The sequence below is a fragment of the Papaver somniferum genome, chromosome 9 (assembly GCF_003573695.1).
Source record: "Papaver somniferum cultivar HN1 chromosome 9, ASM357369v1, whole genome shotgun sequence".
In the NCBI taxonomy this organism is placed as follows: domain Eukaryota; kingdom Viridiplantae; phylum Streptophyta; class Magnoliopsida; order Ranunculales; family Papaveraceae; genus Papaver; species Papaver somniferum.
This window is the reverse complement of record NC_039366.1, coordinates 189,358,565-189,375,463: the sequence shown is the minus strand read 5'-3', so window position 1 is coordinate 189,375,463 and position 16,899 is coordinate 189,358,565. Positions and strand designations below refer to the sequence as shown.

The 16,899-nt window shown below is 36.3% G+C and overlaps 1 protein-coding gene across 2 annotated transcripts; it reads right to left on the bottom strand.

The window, feature by feature from the left end:
• Positions 1–11,271: 11,271 nt before the first annotated feature.
• Positions 11,272–15,450, bottom strand: LOC113313563 (la-related protein 1C-like). 2 transcript variants are annotated; one of them, XM_026562353.1, is made up of 10 exons: positions 14,958–15,450; positions 14,328–14,809; positions 14,128–14,218; positions 13,625–13,705; positions 13,308–13,416; positions 12,379–12,521; positions 12,180–12,281; positions 11,896–12,036; positions 11,698–11,812; positions 11,272–11,550 (listed from the first exon to the last, which is right to left on the bottom strand). In XM_026562353.1, exons 1-10 carry the CDS (start codon positions 15,129–15,131, stop codon positions 11,540–11,542), a joined length of 1,449 nt encoding a protein of 482 aa, XP_026418138.1. In that variant the 5' UTR covers positions 15,132–15,450; the 3' UTR covers positions 11,272–11,539. The 2 variants fall into 2 exon arrangements, with proteins under 2 accessions (XP_026418138.1, XP_026418139.1); XM_026562354.1 differs by having other exon boundaries at positions 15,018–15,446.
• Positions 15,451–16,899: the final 1,449 nt, after the last annotated feature.

Below are 16,899 nucleotides of genomic sequence, written 5' to 3'. Positions count from 1 at the left end.
AAACTGTTACCATTTGAAGAAAAAGAGATAAGGAAAGATATTACCGTGTTGCATGAGATTGGGTTACCTCCCAAGAAGTGCTAAGTTTAAAGTCTTCAGCCAGACTAGAAAGGATTAGTCAACTCGAACCATAAAGTAGCCGGAATAACTGTGGTCTTTAAAACAAAAAGAGCTGACAAAAGGAAACTGCAGTGAACCAAGAAAATGTACAAGACTAGCATGCCCTTACCTAGTTTCTGGATAACTATCGCTAATTGCGGTTCAGGTTCAGGTTCTATAAAGGGGTCTAAATAGACTATTTTCCTCAGATGCATTTCCTCATAGGTAGGATCCAAATTATTAGGTCCTAGAGTCTGGAAAAACTCAGATAAGAACCTGGAATCACAAAATAACCTAAATAATTTAGGATCCTCTAAGTCAATTAGGTATGACTTACATAGTTGACCACAGTAGTGGTCATTCTGAAGCAAATGTGTCGATTCTAATTTCCTAAAGTACTTAGGCTTAGTCTCAGAACTTAATAAGTGACACATTTTAAATCTATACGTTCCCACAATTGGAAGAAAACTATTTGGTGGGAAAACAAAGTCAATTTGGGTATCATAGCCTGGGAAAACCACATCAACCAGAGGATGGGTTTCTAACGACTGAACTTCTTCCTGGACATCATTAGGCTCGGGAAAACGAGTATGAAGGTAATCTTGTAAAATGGTTGAGGCACAGATATCAAGTCCTAAGTGTGGGGACTTTCTGAGAGTTAAAGGTAAGGCACTAGGGAAGTGATAATTACCCCCAAACTTAGAGTTTTCAGTGTCTCTAGATAGACCTCTAATTATTTCTTGAATTTCCGTATCTTCAGAGTCCTTAAAATATTCAAGAGATTCTTCTAAGTTATTATCAGGTAGTGCATCTTTACTCATATCTACGGGTCTATCTTCTTCTTCCAAGACTATTGTTTCTAAGTCGCTAGACTCTAAAACAGTATTTTCGAAATGAACCCGTTCCTCTAAACCACTATCGGCTTCGTAATCAAAAGGAAAAACTACATCGTCTAAAACGGTGGTATCCCTAATCAAATCCTCGTCCTTTTGAATAGGTGAATAATCATAAAAATTATTTGGATTTGAACTAGAAATAATATAATCACTATACAGCTCAATTGGATTACTAGATTCCTGATCACTATGCCTACATATTTCAGATTCTTCATCACTACTATCCTCATCATCATAATAGTACGAAGATGATTGAACCTTATCTAAATAAGTAGTGTTACCAATTATAACCTCGTTATCTTGATTATGTGAAAAAGTATCTTCATTCTCAAGGGTATTATTGGATACACTATATTGGCAATTCAAGTTATTTCGAGCAATACTTTCGTTCGTCTCTAACTCAAGTCTACGTGTCGACTCAGCTATCCTCTCAAGGGTCTCTTCCAAAGAAAGTTCCCTTAGTGTAGGATCTAAGTTTTGAGTTAATCTATTGAGGATATCTTCTACAGATTCAGTTGTTGTTGCAGTTCTTTCGTCCATAACTACGTTATTCACCTCATCTAATTTATACGTCGATTCAGCTAACTGACGTGATGACTCAGCTAAATTCCTGAGAGTCTCTTCTAGAGAAGGAATAGGAACTGAAGGATCATAATAAGGACTACTTTTCAATAGTTTGATTGTATCCTCTAGAGACGAAGAACTAGTACTATAATCTTCTTGCTCGTATGACTGATGCGCGTGCGGATAGTAATTGGGCTCACCATGGTATGAACCATAACCTTGAAAAGGTTGGCGTCCCCAGCCACTATTCTCACTATGGTCATAATACTGATGATGTCCATATTCAAATTCAGGTCGATATTCATTGTATTGGCTTCTATCATACCAGTTCGACATTCTTAATTGCAGGGGAATTCTACGCAATCACAAACAAGGCCGACTCGACTCCACCAAACAAACCTAAAGATCTAGCAAACAAAAAGCATGATGGCTCCACTTAGATTGTTTCTAGACCAGCTTCTATTCCTTCGAAAAGGAATTCGTTACAATTTGAGCACACCCCTCTGGAATCAATCCGAGCTAATGTAAGTTGAATCGAGGCGAGGGAAGCTCAGTGGAGCTTTGATACCCAAGGCCTCACCGCTATCACAAGGCGGCGCAGTCACGCATTCAACTCACAGAAACCATCATGAACTTTGAGTGTGCTTAAAGAGCAACCAATATTTTTCGAACGAGTTTCCTATTAAGCTCGTTACCCTATCGGTCTCGTTCTATTCAAATTTTAGCTTAGGTTCGCGTTGGTTTCGTTTTCCTAAGGCGGGCAAGGGAACGGTGATGAAATCCGAGTCCTTATCTTGTTTAGGCCAGGCCTTGCCCTTTACTAGGAAAATAAAGACAGTCCGGTTCGTCCTCAAAAATTATCACCTTAAGGCAGACAGTAACCCGCTTGCAGGAGATTCGCGGGTGTTTCGATTGGACTTACCTCCCGTACCAGACGAGCGATGAACCGTTGTCGTCGACTCGCGCCACGACTCCTATGCGTGTGTGAACCCGAGGGGCCGAGACGATATAGTAATCGTCGTCCTTCCCTGCAAACAGTTTGTATTTAATTTTTTTAATTTATAACCCTTCCGTAGGGTTTTAAAAATAATGTCCAAAGTCCAGAATAAAGTCCAAATAAAAAAAAAGTCCAAAAAAATTACAAAAATTATGACAAATAAAGTCTGTTTACAAATTCTAAAATAAATAAATAAAAGCTATATACAAACAAAATAATAATAAAGATTAGATCCTAAAAAAAATATTATGTCTATTTTTTTCTTCTCTTTTAGCTTTTAGCTTTTAGCTTTAAGGTTTTTGTTCCCAAGTCCTTAGTATTCCACTTCGAACCTGTAAATCAAAGACACAAAAAAAAACGTAAAAAGGAACAAATAGTAATAAATAAAAAAAATATTAAACCTAAAAACAAATCTGTATACAAGTCCGCGTCGGCGGCGCCATTAATTTGGAGTATTTTTCGTGCGGTAAATAAGGGTTCGTTGCTCGGACTTGTAAAGATTTAAAAACATAAAAATATATACAAACGTTTGTCACAGGATCAAGAGATACTGGGACTCAGGATTTCACCAATTCTTATACTCATGCGATTCAATTATTAATTCTAGACAACTAAAGCTTATATTGATAACAAATATCGACTCTTACTTTGCCAAAAATAGATTTTGTAAGTATTATATGTAAATCATAAGCATTATGCATCAAGAATATCATGGATTAAACATACATCATCAGACAAAATCACAAATAATCAATAAAAATCATAATTCCATTCATAATAGTGCAAATAGTCATAAAAGAATTAAATAAAAATTACTCATGCATAAAGAATGGTTTCTTCCATCATCCCAGTATTGGGGTTTAGCTATTCATATTAATCATACACTCAAAATATTAATTCAAAGATCAAAGTATGATTAAAAGAGTCAAAAATTATAAAACATTGTTTCTGAGACTCACAGAAGGCGTCAGAGAAGAACGACAAAAGGTAACTGCAGCTAACTGCGACACTACACTGATGCTGTTGACGCTGCTGAAAATAAGTCTGCCCTGGAGAGTCTGTTCTTCGTGTTCTTGAAGCTCTTTAATGGCAGCAGCAGCAGCAGGTGAACATTGTTGTTTTTCCTTCTTCTTCGCTCCTCCTGGATCTTTCTCGACCCCAAACTCTTGATAAACTTTCTATGACGTAAACCCAACTATTTATAGGCTTTGAATCACCTTGAAACTCGATCAAACTCGTTGAAAATCTCCATTATTCTCTACGGGCAGTTTGAAGAATAATCCTCTTCTTGTTGCGTTCCACCCTGTTTTTAGCTATTCTCTCGTCTCAAATATCTTCTAGGACTTGGACCCAACTTATTTGAAGTATATCCCACGCAAGAAAATCCCTTAAATCTCTCAAACTAATCTCAAACCCTAAACAGGGACCGTGTTGCTGTCTTGACTTTGTGTGGATTTTCCGACTTACCCAGCCCAATTGGATGGGTATATATGATTGCATTAGGCCTGTTATGTCTCCTAGAGTCCGTAGGTACCAAATATTCCCATTGAATCTCCTCCTAAGTCGCTCAAATCTCTGCTCAAAAACTGTTGTCGCTGCTGCCTATTCTTCCCGCCAATTTCTGTTTTGAATTTTGAAGATGACCTCCCCCTATCCAGTTCCGGTGTCCCTTTAGTACATGCCCTGAAATGGGGTGCCCCTTAGTAATTAGGTTACCCCTTATCCAAAGTGAGAGTCCGTATAGTAATTTTCTCCCACGAGCGCAAAAACCACTTTTTAGCCAATTTCGCCGCAAAAGCTTATTTCTCCAAAAATACCTACAGGGACATAAAAAGCCATAATAAATATAAAATCGAGCACTAATAATATATACAATTGAGATTATATAAGACACATAAATGTGCCTATCAGCGATGCTCCCTGATGCGATGTTGTTGTACCATGTGTGCGGTCTGCCTGTTATAGACTTTGCAAAATTCTTTCAGATGGACAACGTGGTTGTACTCATGCTCGTCCTATGACTCCAAGAATCGTGAGACATGCTTCCGGGAGTTGCTCGTTCCATCATAGAGTGTGAATGTTGGAGAAGTGTAACCTTTGGGAAGAGGAACTCTCTGCACACCAGAAGGATATGGAGGTTGGTAAAGGTGGACTGACGATGTCTTATCTTTCCCACGATCTTCCAAAAAGCGTTTTAAGTCTTCACGAGTGATAATACTTGATGGATACTTCGTCGGTGGAGTATATGCGGTGTTTCAGACTTTGTCATTTTCCAGAACATGAATTGGGGAGATTTCAGGATCAGCGTCTAAGGGAACTTCCTTAGCTTTTCCATTCTCATGTCGACGTTGGTCAAACAAAAATTGCCCTGTCAAAGTCTTCAGATAAGCGAGAGGATCTTTCTGTGATGTATCCATATCTCCTTGAGTCATAGCCAGGGTTTATTGTGCTTGTTTAAGATCAACAATGGTAGATGGATTATTCCTCACTTCTTCAGCAGTCTTTCCAAAGAGAGGATTTTTTACAGTGTTGGTGTTAGCATTAACACTAATATTGTTGGTTGGAAGGGTGGTATGAGTATCACCATTGTTGGGAATGGATGGAGTGACGGGACTACCACTATTGTTGCTTATGTTAGCATTGTTCGAGTTGGGGATAAGATTTATGACTGAGCCCGACCTAAGATCGACCATCTTTGATGAATTTGGATTACAACCGAGAGATTAATCTCCCGCTGTGATCGTCAATCTGTTGATGGGTGAAAACGATTTGCTGGTTGACAAGACGAGGGTACCGAAATACACCATAATCTTTTAAATATCAACCTATAAGTCTGATACCAAGTGTGATTATTTATGAACAAAGTCGAGACAATACAACAACTATGGTATACACTTTGTTTAATCGTCTATGGATATGAAATCGAGACAATACAACAACAAAGTGTTCACTTGATAATAGGTACGGTATGAAACATATAGGATTAATATCAAGTGACTAGGAATTAACGTACAAGTGTATTTACTTTAAATTATAATAAGAAAATTATAATTGCGGAATAATAAAGTAATTGACACAGCAAGGTTTTGTTAACGAGGAAACCACAAATGCAGAAAAACCCGGGACCTAGTCCAGTTTTGAATACTCTCTGAACTAAGATGTTATACAAAATCTAATACGAATTTTGTATAGTTCATACCAAGTAGACTACCCATGGATACTTAGTTTTCTCAGTATCCATGCGCCTTCGACTTCTAGAGTCACGCACGTGAATATCTACTCCTTTGGATTGTATTCCAAACATCAAAGGAATGAATTTGGTAAACACTTTGATCAATATTTTGTAAAAGACTTTTTGATTTGTTTGACAAAGGATCTTCCGTTTAATCTAATAAACTCATTTGTCGGGTAAGATCAATCTGAATCAGTAATTTAGATTCATATTTACAACTATCATATTCAGACACTGAAGAATGCCACCAAATGATAGTTGTCGATCAATACGATTTTCGGATCAAAGATAAATATAATCTAAGTAGGATCCCAGACGATCAAGGTGTGTCCACAAATTCACAAGATACGAAAACTAATAAGAAAATCTTCTTCGTCTTCAAATCTTCAATTGCCTTCTTAATAACATGCACAACACAAAATTGAACCCTCTCGTGATCAATCACACACATAACATATTCTGTTAACAATGGATTATCATAAGATGTCATTAGATCCGCAAATGGTTCTAAAATACCGTCGATACTTTGATCTAGTATGAGTGACCCTCATGTCAGAAGAGAAGGCTCATAAGAATAATCAATCTAGGTGCAAGCAAAGTTTCAACAACCGTTTGTCAATCAAATCAATAATCAAAAACTAAAATAACAACGCAATTATCTAGTTTCCCACCAATGGTACTCGTAGAGCTTCTTAATCCCACAAAAGTCTTTAAACGAGAGGTCGTAAGAGATTTCGCCTAATTAGGGTACTTTCTTCTCCGGATAGACGGCTCCACCAAAAACAACAAGAATGAAGTTTGTCTGACTCGTAGGATAGTTTGCAATAAATGCAAACTCAAGTATTTATAGACCAAGGTTGTTTGGACAATAAGGAAATTCCAAAACCGAAAATATTCTCAAGATATGCAATAAGTACCTATTTTTGATTTTTTTATATCTAATTAATGTTAACCAACATTGCTGAAAACTCTCATAGAAAACTTTTATTGTTAGTCTAGCACATTAACTAATAATATTTTCCAGAGGATATGCTTTAATTGCTGGAATTGAAAGCATATAAAATTGAAATCATAATTAAATGCTTTACAATATTTCAGTTTGGGATATTCACCTTGAGTATCAAGGAGTATCTTTGAACGATGAATGATAAGAGTTATGTACATGTTCAAATGATGTCGACATCTAGAAGTTTCTCTTAGCGAACCCCAATTTCAAAGTCACACAAGTCATGAAGAAATATGTGAATATTGGAAACTCGGTTTTGCTCTTGGGATCGATTCTACCATGACTCACAATGTAAGTTGTGACCGGTTATACCATGCTCACAAGGTAGGTTGTGACCGGTTACACCATGCTTCCCAAGGTAGATTATGATTGATTACAACTTACTTCCGAAATTAACTTATGATTGGTTACACCTTGCATTCCAAAGTGGCTTGTGACCGATTACAACTAACTTCCCAATGTAGCTTGTGATCGGTTACTCCTTGCTTCACAAAGTAGCTTGTGGCCGATTACAACTTGCTACACATTATGGGCTATGACCGCTTATACCTCAAATCTAAACATAAGTTAATATAGGTTCTACCTTGTCATCTTGCATTGGTCATCCAAAAATATATTCAATAAAGAACCGGAACAATCATGATTTCTTTTTCGATTATGAAACAAGTTCATACATCTACTTTGTTAAACCAATGTAATAATACATAGTTTTCTAGGATGAAATTACACTTATATCTTACATATAATCAAGTAACTAAATACAAAGACTATGTTGATGTCGTATTTACGAAGTTCCAAAAGATAAGCGTATATATTTCGTAATTCAATAAATTCCTTAACACTTTGATCATAATGATATGACCAAGTCTAATCACTAGAGTATTATATATATATACATCTTAGCATGTTACGTTTTCAGTATAATACGACTTGAAAGATACGTTAGGAATGGAAACAAGTCAAGTCAGTATTACTAACCTCAAGTGGAAGGATGATGTCTTCGCTGTAGTCGTTACTTATTCTCATTCTTCATGTCTTTGGAGTAATACTTGTATGTCTCAACATTCCTAGACTTTCTAGTCTAACTTAAACGAAGCTGACTCTAGTATTTAATCAAGCGACTCTAGATGAGTTTCAATACTAAAATATGACGACCAAACTTGACATACCAAGCTTGGTGAGTTCAACCGAGATATTCTCTAACAATCTCCCTCTTTTTCAATTTTAGTGACAAAACTCTATTACATATGGAGATAAACGAATTACAAAATAATTCATTCTTCATACGCTTGATTCCAAGTTCAACAACATAATAACCTGCACATATTCAAAAAATAAATGTCGATGTTGACATTTGAATAACAAAAGATTTACTCCCCCTAAAGGAAATCCAGGTAAAATATTCAATCTAAACATATTTGTTATTCCCCTTTTGTAGTCAGAAATACTACACAACATGATGATATGTTTCTCCCCCTTGGTCTATCTTTACTCTTTCGTTCAATATAACGTTTAAGCACATATACCCTCCTAGTAATCATAAATCACTTGTTTACTCCATACTATTTTAGATAACCAAAACTAAAACTACAAAAGTAATCTAGATTTAGTATGTTATCAAGGAAACAATTCCCCGAAGCAATTTTTTCTTAGTCCGATAAATTGCATAACTGGTCACTTTCAAAACATATCTTCTATTGTTAATCCTACTATTGATCAAAGCATGATTGACCTCATTCCAAGTTGCATAACTCAGATTGATAATGAAATGCTATGTTGTACTCCATCTGAACCTGAAATCAAGAATATTTTGTTCTTCATGGAACCAGACAAAATCCCAGGCTCAGATGGTTTCTCTCCTAATTTTTTTCAACAAAACTGGAAAACCACTGGACCTGACTTGATCAACATAGTTCAAATATTTTTCACAACTGGCAACATATCGAAGGAAATGAATTTCTCATTCATCTCTCTGATTCCAAAAACTCTAAACCCTACTACCCTGGACGAGTTCAGACCAATAGCCCTCTCTGACACATCTTACAAAATAATATCAAAACTTATGGCTAGTAGAATGAAAGGGATTTTAGGAAAAGTCATTTTACCATATCAATATGCCTTCATTCCTAGAAGGAAGATTTCAGAAAATATCACGCTGGCACATGAAATTATTCATAAGATAAAAAATTCTAAATCAAAGAAAGGTTTCATGGGACTAAAAATAGATATGTTCAAAGCTTTCGACATGGTGGAATGTGACTTCCTGTTACAAATAATGAACAAATTAAGTTTTAACAACAAATGGTGTAATATTGTGCATCAATGTATTTCGACAACTACTCTTTCTGTTTTATTGAACGGGTCTCCCACTAAATTCTTTAAACCTGGCAGAGGTTTAAGACATGGAGATCCAATTTCCCTTTATTTGTTTTTATTCAGCATGGAAGCGCTTTCAAGAATGATTATGCATGCCGAAAACACAGGTTTGATAAAATGTATAAAAATAGTTCATCAAGCTCCTTCTATAAGTCACTTATTGTTTGCGGACGACTGTCTACTGTTTTGTAAGGTAAATGAAAAAACATGCTATAACTTAGTTAATCTGTTCAAGAAATTTGGTTTAGCTTCTGGGCAACTTATTAATTTAAGTAAATCGGGAGTTTTCTTTAGCCCTGAAACAGAAACAAGCATAAGACATAAAGTTAAAGATATTCTACAAGTCAGTGTTATACCTCTGAAAGATAAGTACCTAGGATATCCTTTGTTTACAAACAAATCAATAGTTGAATGCTTTGAACCTTTGGTGGAAAAAATGAAATCTAGATTAGCTAGTTGGAACAAAATTGATGTGAATAATGCTGGGAAAACTATAATGATTAAGAATGTAACTACCTCTTTCTATGTCTATCAAATGAATTGCTTTAAAATACCAGTTAAGATCTGTAAAGAACTAACAAAACTGTAGAGAGATTATTGGTGGGGGAAGGATGAAAATGGTCTAAATGAGAAAGATAAAAATTGGACTTCTATTTGTAAATCTCTTGATGAAGGGGGGTTGGGAATAAAAAATGTTCAGAACTTTAATTTAGCTATGATTGCTCGGATGGGATGGAGACCACAAGAGAATTCCGACTTTTTTTGTTTCTCCGTCCACAAAGCTAAATACTACCAGAATAGTGATGTTCTCCGCATAAATAGTAATCCTAATATGAAGGGTAGTTGGACTTGGAAAGGATTGTTATCTGATATCAATCAGATAAAACAGTTTTGTTTTGGGGAAGTTTTGTTTTGGGGAAGTAGGAAATAAAACTAGTATCAACATATATGACTTATGGATTCCAGACGCAATGCCACCATTCATAAAACCAGAAATGCAAAACGCATGGTCTAAGTCAAGTTCGTGACTTGTTCACTTCACATAATACTTGGGATTTGGAAAAACTAGCGAACTGTTTTGATGCTCAAACCATTGAAAAGACTAGAAAAATAAAAATACGTGTTGATGATAAAGAGGACATACCCCACTCTCTAAACAAAAAAGGTACATTTTCTGTGAAATCTCTATATAACCATATAGACTCTATTGGTATAACAAATCATAATCGGGGCAACAGAAGCGGGGACAAGATATGGAGCATGGATACGTCACCGTCTGTTAAAGAGCTTTATTTGGAAAGCAGCTCACACTATACTCCCCATTAGTATGAGGGTGGCGGCTATCATTCTAGGCATAAACACCAAATGTAACTTATGTAATGACGGTCATGAAACAGTCACTCACCTGTTTCTACAATGTAATTTTACTCAACTAAGTGTAGATGCATTTTAACTTTGACATGCAATGTGTTAATGATGGTACAAATACTTTTCATGATTGGCTAAACGACTGTTTTGAAAATCAGAATAGAGGAGGTTACGGTATTGATCGTCAGGTTTTATGTAGCATTATCATCTCGGTAACACCCTTTAGCTAAAATATAAATTTTGACTAAAGTAATTTTCCAAATTTGATACATCTCACTAAAAAAACAGTAACTCTATCATATCAATTCCAGATTAAGCAGCCCAACCATAACTCTATCATATCAATTCCAGATTAAGCAGCCCAAGTCTCTATAGTTCAATTTCAATCTTCCCTCAACACTGTTATAAGTAATTTTCCAAATTTGATACATCTCACTAAAAAAAACCAGAACTCTTTATCATATCAGCTCCAGATTAAGCAACCCAAGTCTATAGTTTCGTGATTCATTATTCAAGTCTATATAATTAAGGCGTCTAGATTTCAGCATTCAGCTTCAAAGTGGAATGACAAGCGCAAATTAGAGGGAGTGGGGAAATGGGCATCAGCACACATGAAGGGATTCTCCCTCCCTGCACAAGGGTGTTAACCTGTTCGTGGGCTTGGCTTTGATGACATCAAATGCCGGCCCAAGGAGTCCAAGGGAATAGTTGATGGACTTGGAATGGTACATAGTTCCTACGAAAATGTTGCTCAAAAAAACTCATATATTTGCATATATAGTTCCTATGACAAATACTAGATTAACGTATATTTGCATTATACCAACAACGCATTATCTGGAATGGTTTTATAAACACCATTTAAAAAAAGGGGGGGGGGGGGGCGTACTTCCAACATAAAGATCAAACTTATCACCAATTAATGCAGCTAGCTTGTGATACCCAGTCGTAGCAACGATAATGCCATCCAAAGAAAGGCTAAATAGCAAGACTTTTCAGTGTCATGCGATGTCTACAAATAGGGGAAAAAAGAGGAAAGAATCAGGGTAAAACAATGTGTTGCGAACTGCATAATTACCACTTTCAATACAGATTCAAGCATGTACCACCCTGAGCTATTCCAACATCAACAAGGGATAAACCAGACAAAGATATTTACCTTTTTCAGCTACAATTCTGATGTAAGAATCCACAGATTGAATGATGTGCAACCAGTTTAGCAGATCATTAAGTAGTGGTTCACACTGGTCCTCAAGCAGGTTATTTCGCAAGATCTTTAACAAGATCACAAACAGTATAAGTTTTGAGGAGAAAAATCAGGCAAATTGCCAAAGAAAAAACAGATAAACGATATTACCTTAAGATGCACTTCATCAAGTTCATCAGCCTGCATCTTGAGCTTGATTCCAGCTATTTTTGCGTCAAGCAGTTCACAGCGATTTTTGTAATCATCAGATAATAGCTCTTGGAATGATGGATCATCAAGAAAGTCAGGATGCTGATCATATGTAAATCAAAAGGTTAGGAATCAATAACACCATACGTAAACCAAAAGGTTAGAAATCAATAACAACAAAACCATAGATACTACAGTAAACTGCATAATGTACATTAGTTGGGACTTGAGATAACTATACATACCCTGTCAGTAAGTTGAGTTATCGCCTCAGAATAAGTTTTGGCAGCATTACCATAGTTATCTTTGGCAACATTGCATTTCTCTTGCAGAATTCTACGTAATGCCTAATGAATGAAATACCACAACAAAAACAAGGAACATTCAATTTTCTTTCATAAAAGAAGGGTGTCCAACAATATGAATATATACATATATACATACCTCCATAGCCTCAACTACCATCTTTTTATCATCCTCATCCATAATCATTGGCAGTTCAGAAGTAAACTTTGAGAAACCCATGTGTATATCCTCAAATTTGTCCCGTGCAGCAAGCTCTTGTAAACGATCCTTTATTTTATCACCTGCAGTGACCCAAGGATAAATAAAGAGAAAACTCAACAACAACAACACATCCAAGTTACTCTTAACGAATTCAGATCGACAAAACATAGAACACATCCAAGCAAGCAATGAGCACAAATCCTGAGGAAAGTGGCAAAAACCAGAGATAGACCCAAGTACATTTTTTGTTTTTATTTTTTTTGAAGAAGAAGAGACCCATGTTCATGAATCTCAAGTATACCCTCACCTACAAAAAGAAGATTATAAAGAAAAAGGAAGCAATTTTTAAAGCAAATACAGTTTCTGATAAAAAGACTAATTCAAGAAAACTTAGGGTTAAGCCTAATACAAATTCATCCCAAATCTACCGAGAAAAAAAAAAGGAGTATGAAACCCGATCTGAATCAGTATTTTATTGATTTAACCCTATCGAGATAGGTTAAATGAAGACGGAGTATCAATAAGCATGTGAATTTGTACAAGATTACATAGGATCAAAAAGAAACCAACTTCCATCAAGACTTGCGAAAACAACCCTATATTTGTACAACTTACAAAGAAGAAGAGATTAGCCCAGTCGAGAGAGTTTGTATCTTTCTTAGGATATGAAACACCACAACATGAAAATTCTAGAATAGAATAAGAGGATTGCCTTTTGGTGTCTTTTTCCCTACTTTCTTCCTTTATTTTCTTTATGTAAATGCCTTCACCTTATCCAACCAAAACATCTATCAGGATAGAAAACTACCCTAGCACAACATGCTCTGGGTTGTGCTTTTGAATAGTAGAAACTGCTTAAAGAGTACCTTCACTTCTCCCCTCCCGGTTGGAACTTTGCAAATGGGTTTTCATCTCTGGGTTTGTTGGAGACGAGATCCATTGATTCCAGTCATTGCGCTTCCTTATCATATCATGCTGCATCAAGAACCAAAACAGAAAGAGCATCTTGGATATGAAAAATTTAACAGCCACTCGAGAAAATCAATAAAAATAAGCATAGAGCATAAGACGAACAACTTAAAGCAGAAAATATCTTTTTCTTTATACATGTTCCTTTATTCATGTTCCTTTTTTGACGAAATAGCTCATACGACACTCAGCATTATGTTTAAAGTAAACTCACCTTGGTCTCTACGATTTCTGATCCTCTCACTGCTTGCAAAATAAATTGAATGCTGGGAACTCCTTTCACTAATTGCTTAACCTACAAATCAGGACATTTCTGCATGAACACAACAAACAAGAAAGAAAGAAAGAAAAAAAGAGTCGAAGAAGCTGAATGATAAAAATGATGCATTTTATGAAGCTGTATATCCAAAATAAGGTACTTAGTACAAGGAGCAGAACCAAAATGTCGCTGGGCTCTTAAGGACACTAAGTTTGAAGCAGAAGAATCCTTATAAAGCTGACAAGATTTCCCTAGCCAGGCTCGATCTATGTTAACTAAACAATCTACATTAGGAGAAATCTACACAGGTCAAAATAGCAAAATAAATCAAATCAGTAAGACCTCCAAAACATAAGCACGTGACATCTATGAGAAGATAAACAGGGCATTAATTTCCATATCTGAAGTTTTATATATTAAAACAAGACCACTACCACCAACCAACAGATATAACTTACTTGGTGGAAGCCTGCTATTAAAGAAATAGGAACCCAGCCTTCTTCATTCATGTGTTGCAGCAAGATACAATTTCTCGTTAGACTTTCTTGGCTGGAATAAACAAATAAGGGACACATAAGAAACTAAAATCAAAACATTGATGAAGATCATTCGCTAAAGAAATTCATCAGTTTTAAACATTGCAGTTATTTAAATAAACCTGAAGTAGCATTCTATCAGTTTTGCTACTATGGAGTATAAATTATCGCCTGCGCCAGCAGAAAACATAGGGAGTGGAGCAGCTGGAATGAAGGATACACCCCTTGGAGTAAGACTAATGCAGTTTCTTGGGTTGATCATTGTCGGATGCATATGATGATGATGCTGAGCATCTCTACCACTAAAGGTGGTATGAGGATTGCAGTCAAGGTGATCATGTTCTCGCCTGCCCATATGATTTTGATGGCAAGACTCGTGCCAATCTCCAGGAAGTTGGGGTCGTATTCCCCTCCTGAAGGAGGCTTGCTGATGGGAACTTTGACCTGGTTTGGGTGCAAAATTATTCATCTTGTGTGAATAGTCCTTCATTGAAGGATCAGAAACTGTAGAAGCTGGTGTTCCAGAAGAAGTCTTATGGGGCTTTTCAACTGATACCCCAGCTGATGAAAACTGATGTGGTGATGGTAACCCAACAGCAGCAATCTGATGATTAGTGTAGGAATGATCAGAAGTGGGATAATGGTTTGCATGATTAGTACCAGCATGAGAGACAAACATACATGCAGAAATAATCAATGAAGATGGAACTGTAAGGAATCAACTAAGAAACGAGGAAATCAAATCAACTCACGTCAGTATTAGAATCACCAGCAAAACTAGCAGTACCAGAAGGGTAAATTTTCTGATTTACCTGAGAGACAGACGTAGGTTCATCTTTAACTATATTCAGCGGATATGCTGCTGATAAACCCAGCTCTCTTGCACTAGCGGCGGCGGAAGCATTGCGATTATTAGTGCTATTCATATTTGAATTATTACTCGAAAACACCAATTCTTTGCAAAAGAGGAATCCAGTGATTGATTGATAGAAATCCTAATGAGATGCTGATTAATAATAACTACTAATTCTTATTATGCTGATTGGGTTCTCTAAGAAACTAGATCTCCGATGAGTGATTAAAAGATCACTCCAGGAACCCTAAAAGTACGAGTTCGATCTATTCTATCTTCTGATTAATAATAACAACTAATTTGAGGCATGATAATTTTGGTATGGATTCAAAATATGAGGCATGAAACAGAAAAATTAGGTAATAAGAATATTTAATAAAAAAAAACAGTAAATTTATAATTTTATGGTGCGCACATGTTCAAATTGGTTTTCCTAAATAAAAGTGGAGTTGTACACCATACATATTGTCACCGGTTCGCAATACCCAAATGCAAAAAACCAACCCCGACAATGGCCACTATGCTTCACAGCACAATTTCAGCCAACTCGCACTTAGCCAATACTTCAACTTCTTGACTAATTTTCTATTCAGTCCATATTAAATAGAGAATCTGCTCACAAATCTTCCAAGCTTCAACCAAATACACACACTCCGCTTGATGCATAAACGTAAGCCAAAACAAAGGGATAAATGCACCAACATAACTTAGCTTTAAACTAGGTCGTAGCCTTTTCTTTATTGCACACTTAGCCTTTTCTTTATTACACACTCTTCCTGTTCCGGATTACCCAATCCCTTCACAAAATCAGGCTTATATAGCCTTACAAAAGCTATTTACAAGTAACTGTCAGGCAGTTACAAATTTACTTTATGCCAGGAAGTTAGCTAATCGTGCCTACTGACGCCAACACACTCTAAAGCTAAACAAACAAGTCCTAGCATTCAGTTATGCATAAAGCAACTCAGCTTCCGTGTAACCAACTCGAAACCGTCAAGGCCATGTGCCTGACACATGTCATCCAGCCTTGTTGCATAACGATTGCGTCTGCCATCCAGAGTAACGCAATTATTGTGAAGCATCATTCTCCCCATGCAAGTGTGCTAATGCAAGTCTTGCTTGCATGCATGTACGCCTCATGCATACAGTTTACTTGTCAAACTCATTTGACATCTCTTTAAACTAATCTCGCGTCATTGGCTATGTCCGAACCCTGTTTGGCACAAGCCATTGTCTAGCTACAACTCAGACATGTACTCCGCATATCTGACACTTTGGCCAAGCCATTGATAATGCGCCACAGTGTCTCTCATTTTCACTCTGCCACTTGACAACCATGTCATACATATCCACCTCAATGACTTGCACACTTCTGGGCATTAAAATTCTATTATAATATTGTTGATATCATGATATATGATAATGAGTACTCTCAAGTACATCATTTCACTCTCATATGACATTTCTATGTCTGAACCACTGAAAGTTTTACAATATCATTTTTTACTACAGGTTTACCAACTAACATACCTACGTACAACTACTCACCATAAGAAAATTTCTTACTGATCAATTTTCTCTCATGGGTACAAAACCACCAAACAACTATCCAGTATGTCGTACTTAAGGAGGCACACACCCGTACTTCACCAACCATTATAGGCTTTTTATGCATTCTGGTAGATCATCATTTTTGGTTTTGACGTGAGTCTGCAAAATCAACCGTATGATATCAAAATGACGTGTCTCTTGACCTTGCTTTATTTGCGCCAAAAATTCATACATAATGCTCAATCCCAAATATCATAATAGAATGTATAACCCATGTGTAGATAGGAGTT